This window comes from Budorcas taxicolor, chromosome 11 (assembly GCF_023091745.1).
Source record: "Budorcas taxicolor isolate Tak-1 chromosome 11, Takin1.1, whole genome shotgun sequence".
Lineage (NCBI taxonomy): Eukaryota > Metazoa > Chordata > Mammalia > Artiodactyla > Bovidae > Budorcas > Budorcas taxicolor.
The window spans coordinates 152,467,031-152,488,521 of NC_068920.1; the positions used below are offsets into that span (position 1 = coordinate 152,467,031).

At 41.1% G+C, this 21,491-nt stretch overlaps 1 protein-coding gene across 2 annotated transcripts in view; it reads left to right on the forward strand.

The window, feature by feature from the left end:
- The window catches only part of MRRF (mitochondrial ribosome recycling factor), a 57,700-nt gene that overhangs the window by 278 nt on the left and 35,931 nt on the right, over positions 1-21,491 (forward strand). The window contains exons 1-4 of one of the 2 annotated variants that reach the window (XM_052648576.1): positions 562-660; positions 5,540-5,751; positions 10,985-11,140; positions 15,367-15,485. In XM_052648576.1, coding sequence (XP_052504536.1) covers positions 5,568-5,751; positions 10,985-11,140; positions 15,367-15,485 — 459 coding nt within the window. In that variant the 5' untranslated portion in view covers positions 562-660; positions 5,540-5,567. Of the gene's footprint in view, positions 1-561; positions 661-5,539; positions 5,752-10,984; positions 11,141-15,366; positions 15,486-21,491 lie in introns of those variants that run through there. The other variant, XM_052648577.1, reaches the window with a different exon arrangement.

Consider the following 21,491-nt stretch of genomic DNA (forward strand, 5'->3'; position numbering starts at 1 on the left):
TGGGATACATTAAGGGGGCCTAAACACCGTCCCCGATGCGTTCCATTAAAATCCAGCTTGACCTTTACGGCTCAGGGCGGGACCTGTCGATCCGAGCGAGTCTCACGGGTTGGGGGCGGGGCTCATTTCATCACCTAGGGACCTTCAGAATGAGAGCCGGACTTACTAAATAGCAGCCGGGCTGCTAAATAGTAGCAGCTGTTTAGTAGCCTGCTAACTGGCAGGAACATTTAATTTTCAGAACAGTCCTGTGGGAATAGGTATTTTTTTTCCTAATCCCGTATGCTGGAGAAATGCAAACTCGGAGAAATAAAATCAGGGTCGTATCGCTATGAGGGAAGTGAAAGTGAAAGGCGCTTAGTCTTGTCCGATTCTTTGCGACCCCACGGACTATGCAGTCCATTCTTCAGGCCAGAATACTGGAGTGGGTAGCCTTTCCCTGCTCCAGAGGATCTTCTTAAGCCAGGGATCGAACCCAGGCCTCCTACACTACAGGCGGATTGAGTGATGGCGCCCAAATTTAAGTCTCACCTTTTAACCATTACTCTGTGCCGTTCAGTGGCAAGACGGTTGTCATTTCGATTGCCCTTCTATGTTTATAAAGTGCTTCTGCAACTCTTAGCTCATTGGATCGCACCGCTAACCCTGGGTCATCTACAGGTGAGATCGGGGCCCAGAGATTTTGACCTACCTAAGGTTCCATACCTATGAAGTGCTGGAACCAGCACTCTTTCCCAGGTCTTCTCTAAGTTTGTTGCATTTTTTTCTTTCACCCACCCTATTGCGTTCTCAGAATCTTGGGGAGCTTCATAGTTAGAAAGAATGAAACCTGGTCTGACCCTCTATAGTTGAGGAAAGAAAACCTGGGTAGAAGAAATGACTTAATAGAAGTCTCAGGTCAGCTTCCACAGGTGCTTTTTGAATACAAAGTACAGTAAGTTCCCTGCATACAAACCTTCAAGTTGTGAACTTTCAAAGATGGGAATGTATTATAAACCTATTGCAGTATAGTAGTATATAGCTGGTTGTGTTAGGTGCGTATCTAGGCTAACTTTGTTGGACTTACTAACAAATCAGGCTTATGAACAAGCATTCCCTACATACATACAAGTTTGTATGTAGGGAACTCACTGTAGTTATGAATCTAAAAAGGATGATGGGCAGGGAGTAATGAGTTAGGAGTATCAGAAACCAGACCTCCTTAGACAAAAGCTGTTTCTCCACCTGTTCAGTGTCACAGCCTTCCTTTGGCTGTGCCAGGGACATGATCCTGCCTGTAGTCAGATACTGTAAATGCCTTCACTTGTTGCTGAATTTAGAGAAGAACATGACCTCTTATCTCTAAGTGAAAAGTCTGGCAAACCAAGAGATCATGGAAGCAGTGTTGGGGAGTAGAGCCTAGGACCTACTGTCTCTGGCTTTGATTTCTGTTTTGGTGCTAGCAATATGACTTTGAGGAAGGACAATCTAGACTTTCACTCATGTAGTCTTTACGTTTATGAAGTGTCTCCTGTGTTCAGAACTGTGCCAGGGACTGGGGATGCAGCCTTGAACAAGACAACCATAGTTTAATCCTTGTAGTACTTATAGTCAGTTCTTATGGAGAGAATAAGACAATGATCCGATAATTATTGTTTAGTCACTAAGTCATGTCCAACTCTTTTGTGACCCTATGGCCTGTGACCTGCCAGGCTCCTCTGTTCATGGGATTGCCCAGGCAAGAATACTGAAGTGGGTTGCCATTTCCTTCTCTGAGGGATCTTCCCAACCCAGGGATTGAACCCGCATCTCCTGCATTGGTAGGCGGATTCTTTACCACCGAGCCACCAAGGAAGCCAGATTAAATAATTACACAAATATTAACTGATATTGTTACAGTAAGTGCCATGAAAAAGTACATGGTACTAAGAAAAGGGAATATAGGACATTTGACCTGTTGGGCTAGAGAAAACAGCCAAGGAAAGCATCCTCTGAGGAAGCGGTACTTCGCCTGAAGTCTGAAAGAAAAGTTCATTAACAAGGTGAGGGAAGATCGTTCCAAGCAGATTCAACAGTGTTTTTGAAGACCCTGGCGCAGGAAATTATTCAAGGAAATGAAAGACTAGTTTACCAATTTGTACAATGTGAGTGGTAATCACCATGTTGCCCGGTTATTGTGGGAATCAGGTAATACATCTGAAAGTATTTTATATACAACAAGGACCTGTGTGTGCACACCCATGTTATAAGAATCTACATGTTATGAACTAATATACAACTGAATAGGTAGGGGTTGCTGAGATGGTGGATAAGCTAGGACTTTGTCTTCCTCATCGAGTTCTTTCCAAAGTAAAAATGCACCTTCTATGAAAAGTGGGAAAAGTCAAGATTTGAGAATCTCAGCTTTGGATAAAGAATACATGCCTCAAGTAGTTTTAAAAAAATATTTAAACAATTTGAAAAATAATGCCAGTAATTGCACTGTTTTATGTACGCAGTATAGGATAATGCTTAAGAGCACAGACTGTGGAACAAAAGTGCCTGAATTAAAATCTTGAGCGAATTGTTTATCTTTGCCTCTGTGTCTTTATCCATAAAATGGGGATAATAATAAGTACTTATCTCCTAGGATTATTATGAGGCTCAAATGAGTTAATGTATGCAATACAGTGCTTAGAACTGTTTCTGGCACATAGTTATTACTATAAAATTATAAGCTATTGTTTCATTATTATTGTTATAATTACCTTTTTAAAGGCTCGTTAATATCACCATGAAAAAGGTGCGGTGGAAACTGTAGCTCAGAGAGGTTGATCTCCCCAAGTTCACACTGCTAGTAAGTGGGCAAACTGACATTTCAGCTCAAGACTTCATCCAAAGGTCAGATGTTTCCTGCTGCATTTTCTTCCGACTATAGGTTAATTTTGTTGTAGAATACTTGGGCTTGCATGATGGTTCCTTTCCTTGTCTTTACTTTTGTGCTGAACTGAGTGCTGATATGAATATTCTTAAGGTAAAGAGTCCAAGGGGCTGCCTTTATTGAATTTCCACTTTGAAGTTTCCTGACTTCTGTGCAGTTTAAAATCTATGTCTTAAGCATTTCAGCAATGTGGTTTATTTATAGAGCCGTCTTCCGGTTCACGTGTACTGGGTCCGCTTTTGGGTATTGAGTTTTCTGTCAAAGGTTGTTTATTTCTAACCCATTTTGATTTCCTGTTGCTTTGTGGATTGGTATTATGACCTGCAACAGGAACACCAGGAAACCTGTCTTAAATGGAATGGCCAGATTGAGACCCTGTAAATTAAAAAAAAAAAAAATCACCTTATTATACAGCCATATTTGGATATAAGTGTGGGTTAGGCATTGGCTGTATTAGGCAAAAACCTAGATATAGAAACCTCGTTTAGAGGCAAAATCTGTGAACAGTGCTGCTGCTAGAAAGCAAAGGTATTAGGTCCAGCCTCTTGGTCAATGACGGTCTCTTAGAGGCTGAGTTTCTACGTCTATAAAGAGGAGATTATTATACTTTTCTTTGTGGCATTTTTGAGAGGATTAAATGAATACTATGGGTAAAGCAAGCAGGCTGGGCCTGACCTCTGATGATAGTAGCTATTGATAATGATTAAAAAGAGGAAACATTTTTTATTTTTTTATCTAGATCTGTTTTTACTGACATCATACACCGATCATTGAAATCTAGCATCTCTTGCTATTAAAAATTCCATCGGGAGAAATTATTTACCTTTGTGCAACTCATTTGCTTTTCTTAATAAGTAATAATTAGAGCAGGTGCCATATTCCCAGCACTATACTTGGTTGTTACATGCATTCACTACTTCATTTTATTTTAAAACAGGATTGTTTTTTTCTCATTTTACAAATGAGGAAAATGATGCCCAGAAAATGAAATGAATAGCCACAAGTTGAAATTCGTATCCAGATAGGATTGACTCTTGGCTTCCTTGTACTTTAGTAATGACATGTAAGATTTCTTTGTTGTGTCTGACTCTGGCATGGAAGTTTTTGAAAGGAAAGGTGATAGGTGTCAATAGATACTCTTTAGGGGGACTCCTGTTGTCTGTTAGACAGTGGGCCACATATTTTACTTACATTAACTAATTTATTTTTCCCAACCCTAAGAAATAACTATAATTATGTCCATTTTATCACAGTTGAGGAAGTCAAGGTGCAGTGATGTTCAGAGGCATTTGGGTAGCAGTGGAGATGGGCTTGGATTCTAGATCTGTCTGCAAAGCCCATGCTCTTACTCAGACGGTAATGTGTGCGTGTGTGTTAGTTGATCAGTTCTGTCTGAGCCTTTGCGGCCTCATGGATCCAGCAGGTTTCTCTGTCCATAGAGTTTCCCAGGCAAGAATACTGGAGTGAGCTGCCATTTCCTTCTCCAGGGGCTCTTCCCGGACCAGGGATCAAAGTTGTGTCTCCTGCATTGGCAGGCGGATTCTTTACCACTGAGCCAACAGGGAGGTCCCAGATTTGCCCGTAAGTTAGAATTGTTGTTCTATCCCAGGGGTAGCTGTAGGCTTTAGCATCTTTCCACAGTCAAAAACCTCAGAAGGATTGTGTGTAACGTGTTAACACCGAGGAGGGTGGCATTTTCCAGAGCTTTAGTTCTGTTACATGGAAGACCTCAAACCTCAGCCATGCTTCAGATTCACATTAAAGTGCATTCTAATTGGTAATCAGTGCATAAGGAACCAAAGAAAATTTTAATTAAATGCTGTTGTGTGAATTTTCCAGTCATTTTATGCCTGTTGAAATGATTTTATGTAAAATTCTCTTCAGTGCTCTGCCATTACTCTTTATAGTGTAACTTTATCAAGATTTTGTGCTTTTTTTTTTTTTTCCTGTAAGGGTTTAATTACCATCATTAAGGATTTAGGCTGCTATGCATTTACTTAACTCTCTTCCCTGTGTACTAATTGGCATTTGCTGTAGTGGAAGGAGCGTGGCGATTTGGCGTCCTACAGACTGTGAGCTAGATATTTAAATCTCTGTGAGCCTTAGTTTCTTTGTCCTATAAAATGGGGCTAATCATACATCCTTGTACAGCTGTTAGGAGGAGGGCTGGAGATAATGTATTTAAGTTATCTAGTACAGCGGTCCCCAGCCTTTATTGGCACCAGGGACTGGTTTCGTGGAAGACAATTTTCCCACTGACCGGAGCTGGGCAGGGGGTGGGGATGTTTCAGGGTAATTCAAGCGCATTACATTTGTTGTGCTCCTGTGAGAATCTAACGCTGCAGTTCATCGGACAGTAGGCGGAGCTCAGGCGGTAACACGAGGGCTGGGGAGTGGCTGTAAATACAGATGAAGCTTCTGCTGGCTCACCTGCCGCCCACCTCCTGTCCTGCCACCCAGTTCCTAACAGGCCACGAACTGGTACGGGTTGGGAACCCCTGACCTAGCACACAAGTCAAAATGGATTGGTAGGCTCTGCTGATAGGATTTGCTTGCTAACTGGTACAGATTATGTTCTGAAGTTGCACTAACAATAGAGTCTGTTTTACTTAGATCTCCTTTTTGTCTTGTTCTTTTTAGTGAATGTTCACAAGGATTGTCTTCAGTCATGGCCTTGGGTTTAAGGTGCTTCCGCTTGGTCCACCCTGCCTTTTGCAACTCCCTTGCAGCCTTGACCAGACCTGTTTCAGAAGTCACGCTGCAGACAGTGAGAGGAAGACAGAATGACCGTGGGCAATGCATGGCCTATGCCGCCGTACCAGTCCGTCATTTTGCTACCAAGAAAGCCAAAGGTAGAGACGTGACCTCCTCGCCCCTGTCTTATATTTAGCCCTTGAATGATCAGAGCTGGAAGAGATCTCAGAGATGTTCTGATTTCTCCCTGTGCCTCACGAAGAAGTGATGTCTCAGGTGGATCAGTTGATAGGCTTGAAAGGTCACAGGAACAGATATGGTATTAGAGCTGAGGGTCTGTTTTCCCACTTCCATGCTGCCCCATATGTTGCCACAGCTCAGAAAATGACTGTTTTGTTTTAGATTTAGAATTAGAGGTGTAAGTGCCAAGCAAGCCAGAATACTTGGGACAGGGATCAACGTATTTTCTCCTTCCAGGAAGATCTGTGTTGGAAGTAAAATTAAAAGCAGAAGTTTGTTGGGTGAGGACGCATGAGAGCTGAGGATTTAGATGGATGATCTTAATGGCTTGTGTCATCCAAGAATGAGACTTTGATATAACTCAGGTCTCAGCTTAAACGTCGCTTCCTCAGGAAAGCCTTCCCTGACCTCTTAGGCTGGGTCAGTTCCCTTGTTACATGTACTTGTGCACACTGTTATTTTATCTTTGATGTACTTAGCAAAGCACTCATTAATTAATTAATTGTAGGATTGATTATTGTTCTGTCTTCCATACTGGACCCTGTGAGGAAAATCTCCACCTCTGTCTTTTTTTTTTTTTTCAATCCATGTCTTTTGTTTAGGAGCAGACAGGGCCTGACACATAGTATATATTAAAAAGTTTTGTTGAAGGAACGAATGGGTGACAGAACATTGTCAAGCAGACCTGCTGTTCATACCTGCAGCTGTGGGCGTGGGAGTTCACTCGCCAGGATGATCCTTGAGATATGCTACTGAATGTTTTTTCCCCACTGCTTTTCTGTTATGGTTTCACACAGACCTTCTCCTTTCCTGTTAACAGGAAAATTAACAAGTTGCTGGAAAAGCATTAATGCATAGAAAATGTATATTCACTTAATAGTGATAATGGTAGTAACTTTTGATGTGTAGGTTGCCCTATATATTTTTTAAATTCACATACATTTAATAATTTAATTTGATCTTTATAAATTATCCATTGAGGGAATTATAATTACCCAGTGGAGAAATTCTTCTAAATACCTAGTGAGCCTCGTGTCTCACCATTTTGCAAGTGAGGAAGCTGAGGTCCACGTGTAAGACCTTTGCCTGTGATCATATCCAGTTAGTGGCAGAGCTGGAATCCGGGTGCCCACCGCACTGCAGACATCTAGTGCGCCTGGTAGCTGCAATCTTTCCATATTTAATTACATATTCAGCTTTTATCTTCTTGGGTTGCCTCTTTAAAAAGTTGGTTGTTTGACTTTTTCCTTTAGATTTATTGGATTCTTTCTATATTAAGAATGCTGATCCTTTGTCAATATGTATATGTTATGGGTATCTACTTTGCCTTTTTACTTTATAATATCTTTCATTGAACATCAGTTTTAATGCAGTCATATTTTTCAGTTCTTTCCTTTATCATTTGTGCTTTTTCGGCCTTATTTAAGATACCCTCATCTATCCAAAAGTCATAAATCTCTTCTTCTGTACTTTCTTCTAAATATTTTGAAGGTTTTTACTTTTCATATTTGGGTCTTTAATCCATAACGGAATTTATTTCTGAATATGATATGAGATAGGGAATCTAATCTTATTTCTTTTGGAAATGAGTAATAATGTGTCAACCTCACTGTTTTAAAGTCTATTTATTTTACTATTTGTTAAACTATTTTAACGTCTATTTATTTTTGGCTGTGCCAGGTCCTCGTTACTCCGCCGGGTTTTCTCTAGTTGAGGCGACTGGGGGCTCCTCTCTGGTTGCAGTGCACAGGCTTCTCACTGCAGAGGCTTCTTCCCTTTTTGTGGAGCATGGGCTCAGTATTTGTGGTGCCCAGGCTTAGTTGCCCCTCGGCGTGTGGGGGATCTTCCTGGACTAGGGATCAGACCTGTGTCCCTTGCGTTGACAGGTGGATTCTTCACCACCGGACCACCGAGGAAGTTAACCTCACTTAGGGTAAACTCTTCTTTACTCCCAGAGCTGTAATGCCTCCTCTGTCATATGTTACGTTTCTTCATATGTATGATTTATTTCTGAGCTCTTGATGTGTTGAACTGCTCATCTCTCCCTGCACTAAATTCCCTAATGTCTGAATCACTGTCATAACGTCTTGAATCTGGTGGTACAGATCTTTCCCTTCAGAACACACTAGCTTTTTTTTTTTTTTCTTCTTCTTGGCCTTTTCTCTTCTCTGTGACGTTTATAATCATATTGTCAGGTTTTCTCCATATAGATCTTACACAGTTCTTCAATTGGATTTATTTCTAGACTATCATCATTTTTTGGCACTTTGGTATATGATGTTTTTTAAAGTCAACTTTTGAGTTATATAGACAGAAAAAGTATGTACATAAATTGTCAGTGCTCAGTGAATTTTCACAAAGTGAATACAACCATGTAACTATCACCCGGATTAAGATATAGACATCACTTGCACTCTGGAAGCTTTGCTCTTGTCCTTTTCAAGTCTCTCCCTTCAAAAGACAACCCCTTCTCTTGACTTCAACACTGCAGATTTTGTTTTGCCCCTTTTGAACTCAGAATGGATTCTTTTCATGCCTGGCTTCTTTTGATAACAGCCTACCCGTGAGGTTTGTCCATGTTGTTGTCTGTAGTAGTTGTTGGTACATTTTACTTTTCTTTACAATGTCCCAATGAATGTGTGTACCGTGATTTATGTATGTTTCCTGTAGTCGATGGATATTTGAGTTGCTTCCGGTTTTGAGCTAAAATAAATAATGCTACTGTGAACATGCATTTTGGTGCCCATAAGTTTGCCTTTCTACTGGGTGTATACCAAGAGGAAGGATTCCTGAGCCTTGGGTCATGTGTATATAACTTTCAGTTCAGTTTCAGAATATGTGGTTTCCCAGAGTGGTCATGTCAGGCTACTCTCCTCCCCAGGGTGTTTTAGTTTTCTGTTTGCTAATTACCCATTATCTACTTGTGAACACTTGGTATGGTCAGCCTTTTTAATTTTCGTCATTCTAATGAATGTGCCGTTATATCTCATGGTTTTAATTTGTATTTCATTGATGAATAGTGATAGTGAGCACCTTTCTTATGTTTACTGGTTATTTGGATATCCTCTTTGTTTCCAGTCTTTTGCCCATTTAAAAAAATCAACCTGATTTTTAAAAATTGACTTGTAAGAATTTTAATGTATTCTAAAGACAAGACTTTTGCATATATATGTAATGCTGATAATGATTACCTTTTCATGGTTTTTTTTTTTTTGATGAACAGAAGTTCTTAATTTTAATGTAGTCCAGTTTGTCAATCTTTTTCTTTTATTAGTAGTGCTCTTTTTTTCCTGTTTAAGAAATTTTCCCCTGCCTTAAGGTCAAAAATATATTCTATTTTATTTTTTGCAAGAGTCATTGCTTTAAGTTTATGTCTTTCAGAAATTATGTGTTCTGTTTGGTTGCTGGTGAATAGGAATACTTTTGATAATTATACATTGATTTTGTATATTGCAACTCTGCTGCACTCTTTTATTAGAACCGTTGTGTATTTTTTTGGATTTTCTATGTAGATAATTAAAATACCTATATTTAATGATAGCTTTGTTTTTCCCTCCCCAATCTATATACCTCATGCCTTTTATTTCTTTTCTCTCTTTCCTCCATCCCTCTTCCCTCCTTTTCTCCTTTCCTTCCAACTACATTGTCTAGGAATTCTAATATAATTCTAATAAAAGTGATTTTTTATTGGAGTATAATTGCTTTACAATATTATGATAGTTTCTGCTGTACAACAAAGCAAATCAGCTATATGCGAATAAAAGTGATTATTGATAGTAGTCATCCTTGTTTTAGTCCTGACTTTATAGTGAATACTTCTTATGTGTTAACATCAAGAATTATGTTCACTTTATTTTTTGGTAGTCTCTCTTTTAAGCAAGTATCTTCTGTCCCTGTTTTGCTAAGAGTTTTTGTTTTGAATGGGTATTAATTTTTTTTTTTTTTTGGTGCTCTTACTGCATTTATTGAGTGAGCATTTAAAAAATTTTTTCAGTCTATGAATGTGGTGGCTCAACATTAATATCCTTTTCTGATATTAAACCACTTTTGCATTCTTGGTATAAGCCCTCATTGTCCTTATGTGTAATGTGCACATACATTGCTTGCTCCATAATCTGTATGTTGCTGGATTTGGTTTGCTAATATTAATTTAGGGCTTTTGAGTCTGTATTTGTAGGTGAATTAGTCTTAATATAACTTTCTGATACTGATGGGCCTAAGTTCCTTTATAGGTAATTTGTCTTTTCTCTTTGGCTGTTTTCACAGCCTCTTTGTCCTTGGTTTTCTGCATTCACAAAATGTCTAGGTATGAATTTGCTTTTAATATCCTGTTTGAAACTGTTTCTAAATCTGAAAATTCAGCTCTTTCATCAGTTCTGAAAATTCTAAGCCGTTAGCCTGTTAACTTCAGAGCTTTCAAGCAAGATGATGACACAAGCAAATAAATGTTCAAAAAAAAAAATCACTCTGCTGCTTACTGGTTGGTTACTTTGGGCAAAACATTTAAATAGCTGTTCCTCAGATTACTTATCTGTAAAATGGGAGCAATAATAATTTCTGTTCTTCCTATGTCAAAGAGCTGCTTTGAATTCTAATAGAAGAATGTACTTGAAATTGCATTGCAAATTGTAATATGGTATACAGATAGCACAGTATCTAACTTATTGTGGGTGTTTAATGAAATTTGTTATGAATGATCTCAGTAAATATTGCATATTTAATAAATAAACAAGTATAAGATAGTAGTGTTTAAATGTTTTTATTCTTTTCTCTCTTCCCACACCCTACGTAAAGGAATGTAAGAAAATTTGTATTACTCATGGGAGTGAGCTATGCATATATATAGTATAGCTTACGAAACATCACTATGATGGTTTAGATACAAATTAGAATTTTACTCAGTTCTCAATATTGTTGGTTTTCTAAAATATAAGCCATTGTCACTACCGCTGGTGGTGGTTCATGTTGCTAAACCACTGCTGTTCTTTCTGTCTGTACCAGCCATCAGATACTGTGCATGGCCTTGTTTTAGGATTCAGTTTTAAATGAATTAATGTATTTTCTGTGTCTCTCGTTTCCTTAACTCATTGTTTATTGTCTCTATTTATGCTTTTTTTTTCCTTTTAAATTCATTGAATGTTGACTTTGTAGCTAAAGGGAAAGGACAGTCCCAAACCAGAATGAGTCTTAACACTGCCTTGGTTGAGGACATCATCAACTTAGAAGAAGTAGATGAAGAAATGAAGTCTGTGATAGAAGCACTCAAGGATAATTTCAATAAGACTGTCAGCATAAGGACTTCACCAGGTTAGTGAGTGAACCTGTGTTTTCGAGAGGGGCACGGTGGCAAGAACATTGCTTTGGCAGAACTGGATTTTACATATCAATTGGTGACCACTGGCAGTTACTTTACTTCTCTGGTGTTCAGTTTCCTTGTCTGATTCCCACCTTCTAGCTTTGGGATGGGGATGAAAATAAGTGAGGTAACCTGTGTAATGATTCTTGTACAGTGCCCAGCATGTATTAACACTGCATTTATCTGTTCAGCAAATACTTTTCTGCTATGAACTAGTCATTGTGCTGGTTCCCAGTAAACAAAAATAGGTATGATCTTTGCTCTCATGGAATCATACTGTCAGAAAATGGGACTTTAATTATTACTGTACTCTAAAAACTTGTAGGTATTTAGTCTCATAGTAACTGAAATATTTGGTCTGATTTGTCCATTTTTGGTCCGAATTGGCCATTCTTATCCCTTACCAGGGACCAGCTGGCTGCAGACATGCCCACCTGAGACATTTCTATACCCCTGGGCTTGACCAGGAAGATTCCGTTTGGGTTAATAACTTCCTGAAAATGGCTTTTCTAAGTGGGAAATGTCAGAACTGTCTAGGAGAACTGTTTGCAGATGTGATGGAAGAAGTGAGTTGTCAGCTAATGGTGCAGGCAGGCAGGAAAAATCCAATTGCTATTAAATTGGCCTTTTGGAAATTGTCATCATCCTAGAGTCAAGCCCTGGACCCCCTCGGAAAATATCTGTGGGAGCTGGGGCTGCTCCCGCTCACATCTTGGATGGGATAGTTCATAAGAAAGTTGGAAAATATTTCATGAACTTGTTCTTAAGAAAACTAAGTGAAAAATCTATAGCTCCATCTATAAACACCAGCAGAAACATCAGAGATGAGCTCCAATGTGAAACCAGAAGACCGTTCTATCATTTGTCAACCCTGGACTGGGGCGTTTTTGCCTTTGCTGACAGTAGAGCGTGCCATTCAATCTCTCCCAACTGTTTATTTTAAACTTGCTTATTATTTTAGGTATGAAGCTGATAAAGTGCTTTGTCTCCCCTGTGCTTTCTGGCCTGTTAACATTCTGCAGCCGAAACCAGAGAGCAGTTTGAGAGGAGCTCAGGGAGAAATGTGATACTTCAAATTGGCCAGCAAGCTCCACTCTTGTTGAACTTAAAAAGATGATGGGCCTGGAAAGAGGTTGGGAGTGTAATTTGTTAAATGTTAACCTCTGCAAAAATGAGGGGCAGGAGTGAGGCTGAGGGAGATGCTCGCTGGGGACAGATTGAGGGAAAAAGGATTTGATGCCTTATGTCGATACGGATTTGGGGAATGGGAACCACCACGACTGCATGGTGAAAAGCCCACGTTGGGACTTCTGTGGTAGAGGCTCTTACGGCAAATCAGGAAGGCTGAATTAAGATCCATTTTCAAAAGGCCTCCCGCTGGCATTTCCTCTTTGCTTCTTTCTCTTCAGGGTTATGTTTGTACAGCATTCTGTGTAGAACTTGGGGCCATGAAGAGACTGGGTGAAACAGGCTGAACTTAGCCAGTCTTTCATTTTATTTTACTTTTTTTTTTTTTGCTAGATTATTCCATATCATCTTTCAGTACTATCTGAACCAGCAGACACTTTTCCACGTATACCTCTGTCTGTCTACCAGCAATTTCTGTCTCCAAGATTGAAGACAGAATTGATTGCTTTTAATAGTTGTCTAAAATACAGGTTTGTTTCTTCATTCTTGTCCTCTCATTCATTCATACATACGTTTGTTTATTCATCAGTGCATTATTAAGCACTTGTTCTGTGCTGTTTAATAGGTGCTGTAGATTCAGAGAGAAAAGACATTGTCCCCATCTTCCAAGAGCCTAGATCCTAGTGTGTAGGTATAGACAAGTAAACCAACGTGTGAAACCACGAAGTAAAGCAGAATGGTGAAGATCATGACTTTGGAGTTGATCAGGTCTAGGTTTGAATTCAGGCCCCATTAAGGGCTCTTGTGACCTTGGACAAGTTATTTTCTGTGCCCCAGTTTCCACATCTGTAAAATGGTGAAACTGTCTCACAGGTTTATTGTGATAATAAAAGCAAATAAATTATAGAAAGCATTTAGACCCATGTCTTGCCCTAGGAAGTGTTCGGTAAAGATGGGTCATCATTATTATAGATTTATGTGTAGGATCCTGGAGCTCATAAAGGATTTGTAATCCAATCTAAGAGGTCAGACAGGATTTCTGAGATTAGATGCAATGATAGCTGAGTGTTCAAGAGTGAGCAGAAGTTATCTGAGCATAGAAGGGTATCCTTAGTAGAAGGAAAAATATATGCTGAGGATCCTAAGGCAAGACAGAATGGACTGTTATTAGAGAGACTGTAAGTGGGTTAGTTTGGTTAAAATATAGGGGAAAGTTGAGACATATGATAATAGCGTGTATTGCGCCCTTGTATATGCCAGGACAGTATAAGGGCTTTCCATAAACTCTTTTAACTCTCATAACAACCCAGTGAGATAAGTATGATTTTAATGCTCGGTTTAGAAATCAGGAAACAGACGCCCAAAAGGTTGAGGAGACCTTCCCAAGGTCACACAGTTCAGGAAGTGGCAGGGTTGGTATTTGAACCCAGGTCATTGGTCTTCAGAATCATGGACTTTTCCAGATTGAAGTCAGTGGCGTCAACAGCCTTCTAACTTGTGTTGGCATTGAATTGAGTTGAGTACTGTGCTTCAGATCAGATCTTCGGGCCATAGTGTGGAACTGCATTATCCTAACAATTTGCTAGGACAACTCCCAATTTGTTTTGGACTGACACCTCTACCCCCACCCCCACCCCCACCCCTACCCCCACCCCCACCCCCACCCCCACCCCCACCCCCACCCCACCCCCACCACCCCCGCCCCGCCCCCCCCCCCCACAGTGTGTCAGAATGAGCCGTTCTCGAGTGATTCTTAAAATGAATGGTAAAGTTTTCTTCTAGTTCTCATTTGCATAGGAAATCAGGGAATTTGAGTAATGCCCCTTTTATTGTCTTGTAACAATATACTTGCCTTCTTGACAAGAAAACTTTGCCCAGGGTTTTCCCTAATTCAGATATGGACAAAGCTCAGATCCAGGGTATCAGTGAAGTGGTAATAATTGGTGGGTTTTTTTTTTTGTTGTTGTTGTTGTTCCTAAAGGGAGTCTAAATGCCAAAATCAAGGTGGTATGAGGTAACAGTTCCAAACCTGGCTGCATGTCTGAATCATGTGGTCATCTTGAAAGAAAACTACAAGCACCCCCATATCACAGGCTCCTGAGCCCCTACAGAATCAGGATCTCTGGGGAGTGGGACCCAGGAATCTAAATTTAAAAGCTCCCTGGGGATTCCTGAATGGTGCAACTCAAGTTGAATTCCATTGATAAGGGAAAGAGATTTGATCAGAGTTGGAAGTAAGCACACCTAAGTTGAGGCTCGGCTCTTGCTGGGTTTTCCTTTTGTTAGCTCTGTGATTTGGCTCATTTTACTTCCCCAAGTTTCTTTCTATGGTGTAAAGTGGATATAGTGATACAATGTTACAGGCTAGTTGTGAAAAGGGCTAAGTAAGAGGTACCTATTTTTATGTTTATTTTTTTGTGTGTGTCTATTGTATATTTGCTTATTTATATTGAGTTGTAATCGACACTTTAATCCTGTAAAGTATTTTTTAATTGAGTTGGAAACCAAGGTACTGAGACGGTGACTGACTTGCCTGAGGTTTCATGTTAGTAAATGGTGACATAGCTGGAAGGGTGACCAACACTTTCCAGTTTCAGCTCTCAAAGTCTTGCGTCACAGGAAACCATGCAGGACCAGGCAGATCAGGATTGTTGGCCACTCTGGTGCTGGTAAGGAATTTCAACCTAGTTTTGTCAACATTTCAAAGCTCTTTCCAGCACACGGCACCACTGCTTCCGTAAACATCTGGAGTCCAAGAAAATGAAGTCTGTCACTGTTTCCAGTGTTTCCCCATCTATTTGCCATGAAGTGATGGGACCAGATGCCATGATCTTCATTTTTTGAACGTTGAGTTTTAAGCCAGCTTTTTCACTCTCTTTAACCTTCATCAAGAGGCTCTTTAGTTCCTCTTTCTGCCTAAGGGTGGTGTCGTCTGCATATCTGAGGTTATTGATATTTCTCTAAACGTTGGTTGAATCTGAATTGATAGAGACTTAGATGTGAGGTTACTAAAAGTCCTTCTGAATTCTAATTCTAATTTTCCTTTTAGGGTCCCTTGATAACATCACTGTGGTGACTGCTGATGGGAAGCTTGCTCTCAACCAGGTCAGCCAGATCTCCATGAAGTCGCCACAGCTGATACTGGTGAATATGGCCAGCTTCCCAGAGGTAAGGTGGCCTTGCTCAAGGGCTCCCTCTCCATGGTCTCCCTTGTAATGCAGGAGACTACAGCGAGTCAGGAGGAAGTATTCCCTTCACTTTGGGGTGAAACAAGAGACAAGGCATAACAAAGGGAATTTAAGGATAAGAGAAGCTCTCTTCCTCTTTCTAGATTCCTTTTCTATTTTACTCAAACACTATAAAGCCCAGGCAAGTAATTTGAATACTGACACAGGTCCCATCTAAGACAAACAGTAGTGGCAGTGGGGTAATTGGAGGGGCAGGGGTAAACTGTAGAGCGTGTGCCCTATCTGAAGGGAGCAGCCTTTGCCCAGTTGCTGCTGATCCTTCCCAGGCAGAAATGTAGACCTGGTAATCAGATACTACCAGATACTAAGATTTTTATTTACAGAAGAAGCCAATAGCCCCAATTTCTATCTTTGCTGAATGTTGATAACTAATTCCCTTTTTCGGTGTGTTTTAAGTCTATGACAATCTGTTGATGGGCCACATTTGGCCCGTGGGCCACCAGTTCATGACTTTTGCATTGTTTGGAGTGGTGCTGTGCTGTGCTGCGCTTAGTCACTCAGTCATGTCTGACTCTTTGTGACCCCATGGCTCTAGCCCACCAGGCTCCTCTGTCCATGGGGATTCTCCAGGCTAGAATACTGGAGTGGGTTGCCATGCCCTCCTCCAGGGGATCTTCCCAACCCAGGTGGGTTCTTTGCCATCTGAGCCACCAGGGAAGCCCTATTTGGAGCAGACCTTCCAGGAACTCACATTCGTTTGGGACTCGACTGACCATTCAGAATATTGCCCAGAGCACAGTGCTTCCAGGGCTGGAAGGTGGGTTGCATTAGATCATTGCAACCTGGAGGCTGTGATTTTAAGTCTGGTTGAGGAAGATAAATAGGCTATTCCTTACTGGTACAGTAAGAAGTGACCTGGGTTGGGACTCCTTGAGGACCTGGAATGTGGTCCCACCTCTCGCCAGCTGGCTATGTAGGTTGCATCATTCTCTGGGTCTCCATTTCCTCATCTGTTCACGTGAGGTGAAGGCATCTGAAGTCTCTATTCCAATGGTCTCTTTCAGTAATTCTAGCCCAAAGACAGAGACCAAAGTTGAACCTGCTGGATTTGACAAAACTGGGTTAGAGACAAGAGTAAGCCCTTGCTATGAGCAGACTTTCAAATCAGGGGGCTCTTGCAGCCGATGTGCCCATATTTGTGGGGGTATTACTCACTTCTCCCCTGTCGTGTTCTCCATACTTCAACCAGAGAGAACTTGTAAAGATATTAATATCTCTTCGATTATGTCATCCCTGGGCACTGAGTTCATCAGCGGTTTCAAGTAATCCTCTTAAGGAGATGACTGTGGCCTAGACGGCTTCGTGTGAAATGGCCCTGCTTGTCCCTGCAGACGCCCCACTCTGGTGCACTGTCACCCTTGCACGCTGCTCTGTCCACGAGTCTTTCAGTTCCTCAAACCCATAATATCCTCAGGGCCTTTGCATATGCTATTTCCTTTGCATGGATCACTCTTGCCTGGCTAATTACTATCCGTATTTTGGACCACAGCTTTCATATTACTTTCTCAGGGAAGTCTTTCCTAGTCCATGCAAAATTTCAATTATTCCTCTATCTTAACCACTTTTATACAGCACAGTTATTTTTCTTCATTGTACTTATTAACAGTTATGCACTTATCTACATCTTAGTTTTCCATCTCCCTTTATTAGATCATAAGCTTGGAATGTAGGAATTGTATCCAACTTGCTCATTCTGTCCAGCACCAAACACCATGCCTGACACATGGACGCACCCAGTAAATTTCCCTCAAATGGGTGAATACTTGTCATTAGGTTGATGGAAGGGAGGCACTCATTCGTGGTGTTCCCGAGGAGCAGAGAAATGGACAGAAAGGGAACTGTTAGCTCTTTCCCCTTCTGGCCCCTCTGAACCACTGAGGCCTCTCCGCCTTGTTCATCTGATCCCACAGGCACCGCGGGCCAATTTAGGGAACAGCCTCCTAATTACACAGCTTGAAGACCTCATCAGGCAGATTGCTTTTCAGAGCCAGCCACTTCTGTTATTAAATAGCAAATGGCATTCACAGAAGAAGCACCTGATTGGCCACCAGAGCATCTTAGGAGGCAGGAGGAGGTATTAACAGCTTAATTTTTTCTTAGGAAATTGGAATATATCTTCCTTTTCCAAGCAAGGCATCTTTGCCATTTCTCCAAGTTGAAATTCTGTGAGTTTTGGAAAAAAAAAAAAAAACACATCTACAGTTAACCTTAGTAGAGAGGCTCCTTACAAGGACAGAGTGAGGAAGTGTGAGTTACATTGTCTTTTGAATTCCTTTATCTCATCTGGTGTATATATTAAACAAATAGCTCTAACTAAACATTTCCTTCCTCTGGTTTAGAAGCTGTCCATGGAGTGCCCAGGTTTATAGCTTCAAAATGCTGAGCTAATCCTCTCTGTGTTTATATACTTCCTTTCTGTTTCACATGTGCCTGGCTTTCTTTTCAAACCTGAGCATTTCTGTGTCATGCCGTAGAGACACGATACAGATTTACATGCATAATCTTTTTAAATGCATTGAGGACAAAAAACTGCATTGCATTTGTTGAGCATGTGTCCTGCTTGATAAATGATAGACACAAGTTACTACCTTCCATAAACTTGCCTGCAGCTAGAGTTAATGATGGGAAAGTAGGGAGTTTAAAAAAAAAAACAAAAAACAGACCACAGCATGATTTGAGCAAGGCAAATGAGGAAAAAAAAATTCTGCAGGCTCTTATTGCTCTTGTGGAAGGAAGAAAGATGGGTTGAGTGTCTACAGGGCTGCTAGGCATTGCTCTCCCATGTTTTGTTTCCTGTGATCAGCACAGCTACTCTTTAAAGTTAGACTTAAGTCCGTTTTCTAGAGGAGGAAACTGAGGCTCAGGAAAGTAGAATGTTTCCACAGATTCATGCTGTGGCGGTAGAGCCAGGACTTGAGCTTAGGTCTGTTTGACTCTAAATCCTGTGCTCCTTTCACCATCTGTTCCTTAATTCCACAAGTATTTTTGTTGAGTCTCTGCAAATCAGCTGTTGACTTGAACCCAGATTGTCAAGGACTTGTTCACCTGTCTACAAAAATTTCATCGTCTTTTGTCCTGTAGCATACACATGCACAAAGATGTGAGTATAAACATGAATGAATTAGATTTATTAGTTTAAGAATCCCTGGAGGAGGAAAGGCAACCCACTCCAGTATTCTTGCCTGAAAAATCCCATGGACAGAGGAGCGTGGTAGGCTGTAGTCCCTGGGGTGCCAAAGAGTCAAACACTACTGAGTGAGCATGCACGCACGCAGTAATAGCAGACATTGCTAATTGATCACAGCACTCGGTCCTGCCTAACACCACATGGGATCTGTGATCTTTCTTGACACAGTACTCCAAGCAGCCACAACCAGTGGGTCATTGTTGCCATTGGAGGGCGTCTGTTTGCACTGGGGCGCTGGCGGGTATCTCTTCAGTGAGGGGTAAAGGCTAAGAGATGGAAATGTGATAGAAATGCACGCCTTTTTGTCTGAACCATGAATAGGTCAGAAGTCATGTTGGGAGAATGACGGTAATTCCCTGAGTTTCTGTGTTCTTCCATATCAAACTAAAATGTACATGTTGAAAGTATTTCAGAACTACCTCTTTCAGTAGGTTTTTTTTTTTTTTTGCAAATGAAACCACTCTTGGTTCACATTTTTACTGCATGCGAAAGGACACAGAACAGGTATAAAATGGTACAAAATAAGGCTTTTGGGAAGGGATATAAACATGAAGAGTTTTTCTAACAGGTTTGAGTCAGTGCTTTAATATACATATTAATCTACTTATTCAGCAAGCTTCTACTGAGCACTCACTGCATCCTTGGCACTGAGCCTTGGACAGGGAAGGTGTAAATATTGAGCTGTAGCTCCTGCCCAGCTTGGAAGCAGCGGTGGGTGCTCCCATGCTTGCCTAGGAAGGCTGTGTGGCAACACTTGGGCCAGACTGTGGAGGGAAAGTGGAGGTGGTGGTGGTGGCGGGGTGGTCCAGCCAAGTCACCAGTCTTTGCTTCAGTGAAAAGCTTCAGAAAAAGATTAGGAGACTTGAAATCAGGTCAGTCCTTCAAAGTGATGATTCTCCCTTTTAAAAAAATTTTTATTTTTTAATTAATTAGTCTATTTATTTATATTTTGGCCACACTGAGAGGCATGTGGGATCTTAGTTCCCCCGACCAGGGATAGAACCTGTGCCTCCTGAATTGGAAGTGCAGAGTCCTAACCTCTGGACTGCCAGGGGAGCCCCTCCCTTTATGTTTAACTTTAGAAATCTGTGTTTCATTTTATTAAGGAAGTTGGTAGTTCTCTTGCAGAGGAAAATTTCATTTCTTTATCCAGCTCTTTTATTTACCTTGGCCATACGCTTTATACACCAGACCTAGTTCCAAATTCTTTTTGACTATTAAAAAAAAAAGAATCAAATTCCCTGTGCCATAGTTACTGAATACATTGAGCTAGTGGATCTGGGAGGTAAGAGAGACTAAGGAACATCACTGGATGGAGAGTTGAGGAGCTGAGCCTCCTCTTAACACTGCCAGTAACCGGAAGCGTGAGGGGCCAGGTCTTCACTCCGTTGCTCTTGGCTTTCAGGGACTGTGTCTCTGGGTAGGGGTGTGACCTTTACCAGCAGGTCCCTGCACACATAAGGAAGGGACTGTACTGGTTATGTCTGAGATCCCTTCCAGCTCCAGTAGTCTGTGGTTAGAGGTACATTTTAAGAGTTTATCATTTTAAGCAGTGGCTGCACAGTTAAATTCTGTAGCCCAGGGGCATGATTTGTCTTCTTGTGGAAGGCTGGTTTGTCTTTTTGACCTAACAATAGCATCTTATGTCCCTGTAGAATTCAGGTCATTTTACCATGAAATGGATGAGTTTTTTAGGCACTCCCTTAAAACAAAACCCAACCTGAAAAAATAAAATAGGTGTGCAACAAACCCCATTTATTTAAACCGGAAAGTCTAGGGAGGAACTCAAGGCTGGGAATTGGCTCTGTTGAATCCAAGCGATGTGGATTGGCTCTGGTCAAACCTAAAATTCTTTTGAAAATCAGGGGCCTTGTTTTCATGAATGGCACATTGTCATGCCAATGGAATTCTCTCTTCCACACTGCCTTCTCTTATGCGGTAGGATTGCAAACCAGGTGTGGTTATAATGTTGCTTAAGGTTGAGATAAGGCAGTTTGGGACGGCAGTGTACCAGTGTGCCACCTTGCCCGATAGAGAGCAAGGCTGTGTCAGAAGAGACCCGGATGGACCTCAGGACAGCAGTGCGTCAGAGAACGATACTCCGTGTTCTGTAAGAAACCATAATGGAAAAGAATGTGAGAAAGAATATCTTTGTGTATAGTGGAATCATGTTGCTGTACAACAGAAATTAACATTGTAAAAGAGCTATATTTTGATGAAATAAATTTTTTTTAAACAAAGAGGGACTTCGATGGCGGTCCCGTGGTTAAGACTTGGCACTTCCACTGCAGGGGCCATGGGTTCGATCCCTATTCAGTAGAAATAAGATCCGACATCGCATGGCTCATGGTGTAGGCACAAAAAAAGAGGAAAAGAAAGACAGCAGTGCATCAGCTAAGCGATGACATCAGCTCATCATTCTTCGGGGGTTTGTGCGTTCTTCTCTTTATTGAATATGTTTATGTAATAGCGCCCCTTGCCTGGGTGTTACAGGCACCCAGACACAGAGGACGATGCATGGCTCATGTCCCTCATTTAATCCTCCCTGAGGAACAGTACTGCAGGGTCTCAGACTACTACATGGAGGCTCAGAGAGGTCAAGCTTATTGCCCAGGGTCACATGGTTAGCAGAGTGGGGATTTGAACTGAGATCTTCCATGCTTCCTTTCTTGGCACGCACACCAGCAGAGATTCATTGCTCATGCCAAAACACAAGTGAGGTTGGTGTGAGCATAGATG